This window comes from Bos mutus, chromosome 9 (genome assembly GCF_027580195.1).
Source record: "Bos mutus isolate GX-2022 chromosome 9, NWIPB_WYAK_1.1, whole genome shotgun sequence".
Classification (NCBI taxonomy): Eukaryota; Metazoa; Chordata; class Mammalia; order Artiodactyla; family Bovidae; genus Bos; species Bos mutus.
Genome location: NC_091625.1, coordinates 32,503,984 through 32,512,252, shown reverse-complemented (window position 1 = coordinate 32,512,252; position 8,269 = coordinate 32,503,984). Strand labels below are relative to the sequence as shown.

The 8,269-nt window shown below is 35.8% G+C and overlaps 1 protein-coding gene across 3 annotated transcripts in view; it reads right to left on the bottom strand.

The window, feature by feature from the left end:
• CEP85L (centrosomal protein 85 like) overlaps positions 1 to 8,269 on the bottom strand; it is a 147,946-nt gene that overhangs the window by 84,850 nt on the left and 54,827 nt on the right. For all 3 annotated transcript variants that reach the window (XM_070376364.1, XM_070376365.1, XM_070376366.1), the window contains exon 3: positions 1,217 to 2,004. In XM_070376364.1, coding sequence (XP_070232465.1) covers positions 1,217 to 2,004 — 788 coding nt within the window. The remainder of the gene's footprint in view (positions 1 to 1,216; positions 2,005 to 8,269) is intronic.

The following is an 8,269-nucleotide window of genomic DNA, read 5'->3' as shown; positions in this document are numbered from 1 at the left end:
AACCTAAGTATCCATCAATAGATGAATGAAAAAAGAAAACGTGCTCGGTCTCTCTCTCTCCACACACACACACACACACACACACACGCTAGAACATTCACATAAAACGAAGGAAATCTTGCCATTTGTGGCAACATGAATGGATCCTGACAGCATTATGCCAAGTGAAATTAGTCACCCAGAGAAAGACAAATTATGTTTTTTAAAAAAGCAAACAAAAAAATTACACTCATATAAAGAGAACAGATGGATGGTTGCCAGTGGCACAGGCTGGAGGGGGAGTAAAATGGATGAAGGCGATCAAAAGGTACAAACCCTCAGTTATAAATAAATCACAGGGATATAACATATAGTATAGTGACTGCAGCTAATAATACTGTATTGCATATTTGAAAGTTACTAAGAGTAGATCTTATTTATTACAAGGGAAAAAATTCTGTAGCTAAGTATGGTGATGGATGTTAACTGGACTTACTGTGGTGATCGTTTTATAACACACATATATCGAATCATTATGCTACATACCTGAAACTAATATGTTATATGTCGATGATATCTCAATTTGGGGGGCAGGGGGGAGGAAAGAAAGAAAAACTCAGGCCCAGAGATATTAAGTGACAGATAAGAGAATCATCCAGATTCTGAATCTGATAAAACCAGAAACAAAATCCAAGCCTTCATTCAAGTTAATGTTCTTTCTATTATATCATGCCAGCCTCCTTTGTTTCTGTTTCAATTTTCTTTAGATTGAATATTTTTTGCTGTGTTTATCCTGATGCTGGGAAAGACTGAAGGCAAGAGAAGAAGCGGGTGGCAGAGGATGTGATGGTTAGATAGCATCACTGACTCAATGGACATGAATTTGAGCAAACTCTGGGAGATAGTGAAGAATAGGGAGCCTGGCATGCTACAGCCCCATAGTCACAAAGAGTCGGACATGACTGAGCAACTGAACAAAAGCAAAACAAATGAGAAGAAAAACAACAAGTCAAGTACAAAGTTTCAAGTTTTCCATGTTAATAAGTCTCAAATATTTTTAAAGTTTTATCAACACAATACTTCTAGAGTTTTATAACATTTATGCTTATTACTGTCCACGGGAAAGGAAAAGTAAAGCAATCTGTGCTTACAGACACGCTGTCAAATGCTTACTTCAAGTGTGCTAGTACTCAGAGCATCCACTGGAGGGAGGCAAACACTAGGTTCTGAGCCTTACCTGCATTGGTGTATCCCTTTCTTGCCGAAACTCTTCAATTTGCTGCTGCTGCCAAGGAGCTAAACTGTAAGAGTCCTCTGTAGTTCTACCTTCCAAGGGGTTTGTCCGCAACTGCTCAGTGAGCCACATCTGCGTCCTCACAGAAGGCTGAATGGGAACTCCACCTACTGCTTGCTGACCAAACATTAAATATTTCGGAGATTCAAAAGCCTCTGAGCTTGTCATAATAGGCTTGCTTTCAGGTAAGGCACTGTATGTCATGTCTAAGGCCTGTCTCCTAAGAGTGGAGGAAGAAGCTCTAAAGTCCTCTTTGCTACAGCTCTCAAATTTATATTTGCTGTCCAGAGTTGATGGTCGTTTTTTATTTATTTCCTTATCCTCTAGCTTAAGCATCTCCATACTGTCATGTAAACAGCTAGGTCCAATGGTCCTTAGTTGTGCTGTTAATGCCTTGTCTCTCCCTGTCTTTTCCAAACCTCTCCTTGATTCTTCTGTGTGCACCATGCCACCCTGGCTACAGTTCTCTGGGACGGTGAGTTTGGATAAAGATGACCATTTCCGGAGGGGCCGGCAGTCCTTCATGTCCAGTGAAGAGTCCTGCTCCCCCCTACTATGATTTCCCAATGCTTGCATGAGGCTTATACTCCATTTTGAGCCATCTGATGTCAATGATTCCCTATGTTTGGAAACTGAAGCACTGGAGTTAGACGGCATGACATGGGCAGTAGGAAGAGTAACCAATGACCGACTAGGCTTAAAAGATAATGTGCCACTTGAAGTTGAATGATCTGGAAAGAAAAAAGAATGCCAAATTAGTTGTAATTAACAGACCAAAAAAAAAAAAGAGGTAAAATGTAAAATGCCAAAACAAAAATCTGAATATGGTTTCCCAGCACAAGTTTTTCAAAAGCACTTCATCAACATGAGAGACTTACTACTTATTACTGTTACTATTATTATTGGTCATCTGAAACAAATCAAACCTACTTTCATACATTTTCTAAAAATGGATACATAAAATATATGCTCATTTGCAATCTACTTACAGATGAAAATGACTAGAAAACAGGTATATATTCATGCTATTTAACCAAAGTACTATGCCTTCAAAGAAAAATCCATCTCCCCATTGAAAGGTTTTATTCATGATAAATCATTGAAGCCTCAGACACAACTTCTAACTTTACTTAAAAAATGGTATCTCTTAGTGTCTTTCCTCAACTGTGGAAATCTAGGCCCAACCTGAACACTGTAGTACCTCTCCACACTCGAAAGCAAATCAGAAATATGGGTAAAGGTGCTCCTTCAGTAATGGAAAATAAACAGAAAGGGTTCTAGCAATATATTTGCAGATGGAGAGTAGTTTCTACATTCTCAGTCTCCCTTAATGGCATCCTCAATGATCTATTTTCCCAAGCTAGACCACCTGACGTCTACTTTGATTCCTATCTTTCTCTGAACATTTACTAAATTCCCAGGTTGTACATTTTTACTTCCAAAATAACTGCATAGCTATTGCCATAGATCAGACCTTCACATAATACTATCCCAAACATAGGAACAGCTGTAGTAGGCAATATGGAAGCCCAAAGAATAAATAAAGCCCAAAGGGCCTCTACACTCAATGGACTTACTATCAAATGCCAAACCGCCATCAAATATGCCTAACTAAAATCAAAGATTATCATTTTATCACATGATATACAGAAAGTGAAAGTGAAGTCACTCAGTCGTGTCCGACTCTTTGCGACCCCATGGACTGTAGCCTATTAGGCTCCTCCATCCATGGGATTTTCCAGGCAAGAGTGCTGGAGTGGATTGAAAGGTGATAGCAATTTGAAGTGCAGGGGTAGATGGTGAAATGTAACTTTTACAGTTTGTTCTCTATGTCTTTCCATAATGTTTGACTCAGTATATATTTAAATATTACTTATGAGTTTTGATATTGTTTTAAATAAAGTAACAGGAAAAGAAATGCTGAGGAAATCATAAGAAGATTCAGATGAGAAAGAGCCGGGCAAACTGTTTTAAAAATATAATTCCAAGAGGTCTCTGCACAGAATTTAGTCACCTGGAGATGGAAGGGGAAAAATATTACAGATGAAAGAATAAGTATCACAAAATATCACTGTAACTTACCATATTACAGGTTCCCATCAGCTTCTACAAAACCCTTTCATACTCAAGAAAATTCCCATATTATAAAGCCAACCTCCCAAAATAAATTTTAGACCTTAAATTCCCAACATACCCTGCAACGACGATACAGACATTCAGAAGCACCTGCACAGATTTCAGTTTGGAAGTGAGTCACATGAGAAAATGGGCTCTGTGTGGAGCTACCATTTCTGGCAACAGCAGACACATTAGCCTCCCAATGACAACAGTAGAGGTGGCCAAACCAAGTGCTGGCACAGAAGGGGCAGTAACTGGGCGGCATCGGTTGGTTCCTCCAATGGGGCAGGAGAGTGTCCGTTCTCAGAGGCGCCTGAGGCGTATTACCTGGAAGCTTAACCCTAAGCCTGGTTCTCCAATGCTCCTCAGAAATTTTGAGTTAACAGAACACCCTTAAATAAATTCCTCCTGTTCTCAATCATCCAGTCAGTTTCTTCTGCTGATTAAGAACACTAACTGATCCAAGTATGAAGCCAGGAAAATATTTCAATAAAATAAATGTTTTTAAAAAGAATACTTATTTTTTAAAAAAAGATGCTAAACTCACTAAACAGTAAAAGTGCATTCCCTACTATACACATAAAACTATTAATGATTGCTAATATCCTACGATGATAGGACATAAAACTGTTACAGCCTTTGGAAGAAGAGGGGTAATATGTATACATCAATATTTAAAACATGCAAACAAACACACATATCCACGGGCAGATAAATGATCTGGAGGAATATGTGGTGGTGGTTTAGTCGCTCAGTCGTGTCCAACTCTTGCAACGCCATGGACTGTAGCCCACCAGGCTCCTCCGTCCATGGGATTTCTCAGGCAAGAATACTGGAGTGGGTTAACATTTTCTTCTCCAAGGGATCTTCATGACCCAGAAATCAAAGCCAGGTCTTCTGCACTGCAGGCAGATTCTTTACTGACTGAGCTACGAGGGAAGCTGTGTATATAAGTACACACATATTCATGGGCACATAAATGATCTGGAGGAATATACTCAAAACTTAATAAACACAGGTAGAAAGAGGAGAGAAAGAAAGGATACTTTTACATTCTACTTTACACAATGTCTTATTTTCTTTCCAAAGAGCATAAATTTACCATTTAGCCAAACTTCTGCAAAGATGTTTTATTGTGTCACCTCTGAGAGTCTGAAATATCAAAGAACGCCGCTTCTAAAGTCTGAATTATATATGAAGTGACTGTCTCACATTCCATGCCACAGCTGAAACTTCTGAGACCAGCTGAAACTTCACCAGTCCTGGATGCTACTTCTGTCTGAACATGTGCTAACTTCCTGTCTACCTTTGCCAGCTTGATATTTTCAAACTGCATAGAAAATCAACAATTGGTGATACAAACCAATTCTACATCACACTAGTATTTACTCCTACAAATCTAAAAGCTACTGTAATATATCCTGTTCATAGAATATTACATTAAGAATAGAATTTACTCCAAAACTCACTTACATCTAAAGTTCTCAAATTTCAGCACAAAACACAGTTACCTGGTATCTGGAGCCCTACTCCAAGAGATTCTCATTCAATTCAAGAGTAGAGAAGGTCCAGGAAACATCACTTTTTAATAAGTGATTCTGCTATTCTATTCAGTACAATGTTCTATTCAGTACACCTGTGACTGATTTCAGTTCTGAAACCTTCAATTTCAAGATTAAATATCTCAAGTCCAACTATCAACAGTATTTGAGGTTCATTGTAGAAATTGATTTACTGTGACATTCAGAATTTGTTCTGTGAAAACTCAGAATTAAAGTTTATTCTATCCACATACATATGCACATACATACACATGCACACACACAACATAAATTAATGAAAAAAGAATTAAACATTTGACAGGATAGATACCTGAAAAAAAACGACCATTCTCAGAGATGAATTGAAAATTAATTTATTTTGCCTAATGAAACACAATTAGAGGCAGATGCAACGCATTTCCTAATGTGCTTCATTATACCACCTAATTGTAGCCACAAATCTCAAAGGCAAGTTATTATGATGGCATCCAGCAGTATCTAAGTTAGAACAGTGAAATCTGAAACCACAGAAGGTAGTCCTTTTAAAAGCCAGAGGGCAGGGTCCATAGTATTCACAGAGAACACAGAAAAGCTAATGATTGCAGACAGATTTCAGCTTATAGGGGGAAAAAGAGAAGAAGAGGACACTGCTGTAACCTGATAATGCAAGTGAATTACATTTAAGACAACAAAAGTTCTGGATTCTGAACAAAATCACTGTCATCTTATTCTTACCTGGCAATTCATGCCAGATTGATTCTATCTTCTTACATGTAGGGACAGTCTCTCTATTCTTTCTTATAGTAAAAAGGAATTAAATTTTTTAAAAAACCACACCTTCCAGATCTATAGTATAATAAGAAATCATAAATGTTTACAATTAAAAAATAATCAGGAAACTGTATAAATATATTAAAATATTCTGATTTTAAAAATAACAGCTTGTATTTTCATTCAATATAAAATATAGTATTTTACATTTTAAATAAAAATATTAAGCCTAACCCAAAGGCAATAATTAAGTTTTATAGAATACCATGACTTTTTCCCGTTCCTGCTAATGCCGTGATAATGTATCATGAGAAAAAAAAAAATTTAAGCCACATTTAACTCTCCCCATTTTTTTAAACAAATGAACATTTCTAAGCATTCCTTACATTGTTAGGTAAATATTTTTAAAATATTCTTAACTATACTCTGGTAGGAAAAGAGCTATATAAGGAAATTCAATAATATTCAACCAAACAATCTTCTAGCAATGTATAATGTACAAGGCACTGTACTAGGCAGAAAAGACTATACAAATATATTATTCACAATAAAATATGAAAATAGCCCTCCTCAGGGTTTACAATTTCACCATTACACACACACAGCTGCAGGACAGAACTACAGCTTATCATAAGGAAACTACAAAGCACCACACAGTATGAAATGCACTGGAGAGAAAAGGCAGCTTATTCATACAACAAGTCTCAGAATGATAGCCAGCTTCTTTATAGCAATAATGGAATCCAGAGCACAGTGAAATAGCTCCTGAAAGTTAACAGTAAATAACTGGCACCCAAGAATTGTTTGGAGCACTAAGCTATCTTCCAAGATCAAAGGCAAAATATATAATCCAGCTAAACAAAAACAGAGCTTATCACCAAGAGAGTCACTAAAATCATACTAACATTTAAGGTTCTTTCACTAAAAAAGAAAAATGAGTCCTGAGTTGTAAAAACAAGATTAAAAAAAAAAAAAATAAACGTGTGATTAAACCTAAGAACACCAATGGTTATATAACAATATCCAACTTGTGGGTTAACAAAAAGAGGGCAAAGAAAACCAAAATATCAACTATGATGAACAAAACAAGGATGGAACAGCATTCTAACATTATAGTCAAGTTAGAGATGCATATTATAATTTCTAAACAACTAAAAGAATAGGGAGAGCTCAAAACTGTACAGCCACAAGCAAAAAAATATAAAGCTGGATTCCTCTCTTATACTTTCAACAAGTATTGCTCAAAATGAATCGCAGGCCTAAATGTAACAGCTGAAACTATATAATCCTTAGAAGAAACCATAGGCGTAAATCTTCATGACCTTTAAGTCAGGGAGTATCTGTCAGATACAACACCAAAAGCCCAAGCAACAAAAGAAAATAAAGATAAATTGGAACTGAATAAAATTTTTAAAAATTTTGCTACAAATGATACCATCAGGAAAGTGAAAGGACAGCCCATAAAATGGGAGAAAATCTTTGCAATTATACATCTGTTAGGGACTTCAGATTATATGAGAAACACAATTAGATTATATAATAAATATACAAATTACCCAATGTAAAAATGGATGTGAAATTTGAAAAGTCATTTCTCCCAAGATCAACAGATGGTCTTATTAAAGCACACAAAAAGATGCTCAACATTTTTAGGGAAATGCAATTCAAAACCACAATGAGACACCATTTCACATCCATTAGGATGGCTATCATCCAAATGACAGATAATAAGTGTTGGCAAGGAGGTGGAGAAATTGGAACTCTCATACAAAGCTGACAGGAGTGTAAAATAGTACTGCTGTTTAAGAAACAGTTTGGCAGTTCCTAAAAAATCAAAAATAAGAGTTACCATATGATCCAACAGTTCCACTCCAAGGTATACACCAAAGAGAAATGAAAACATATCCATAGAGGTATTATTAGTAGTCAAAAAGTCAAAATAACTCAACATCCATCAACTGATAAATGGATAAATAAAAAGTGTTACAGTGGAATATTATACAGTAATGAAAAGAAGTATTGATTGATATGTGTTCCAACATGAATGAATCTAGAAAACATTACACTAAGTGAAAATCAGTAACAAAGGACAACATATTAGATGACTCTATCTGAAATGTTCAGAACAAAGAAACTTATACAGATAAGTGACCGCTTAAGGGGATGGAAGGAAAGATGGAGAGAGAGAGATTACAGATTTCTTAGGGGAGGAGGAGCTAAAAAATGTTCTAAAATTTGATTGTATAACAGTTGAACAATTCTGAGAATATATTAAGAAGCATTAAACTGTATACTTTAAATGGGTGAATTATACAGTATATGAATTATAGCTCAGTAAAGATTTTTTAAAGATATGTGTGTATAACTTGTGATACACTAGAAGGAAAATGTCATGAGAGAAAAAGTGAATCAAAAAAAGGTAAGAAAGAAAAAGCTTGAGAAAAGCAGAACAGAAAGTATACAATATGGTTAAAAATCAAAATTTAACAATCACAGTAAGTAAAAATCCACTCAAAGAACTGTTCACATAATTTTTAAATCCAGCTAAATGTTTACAAAAGATATA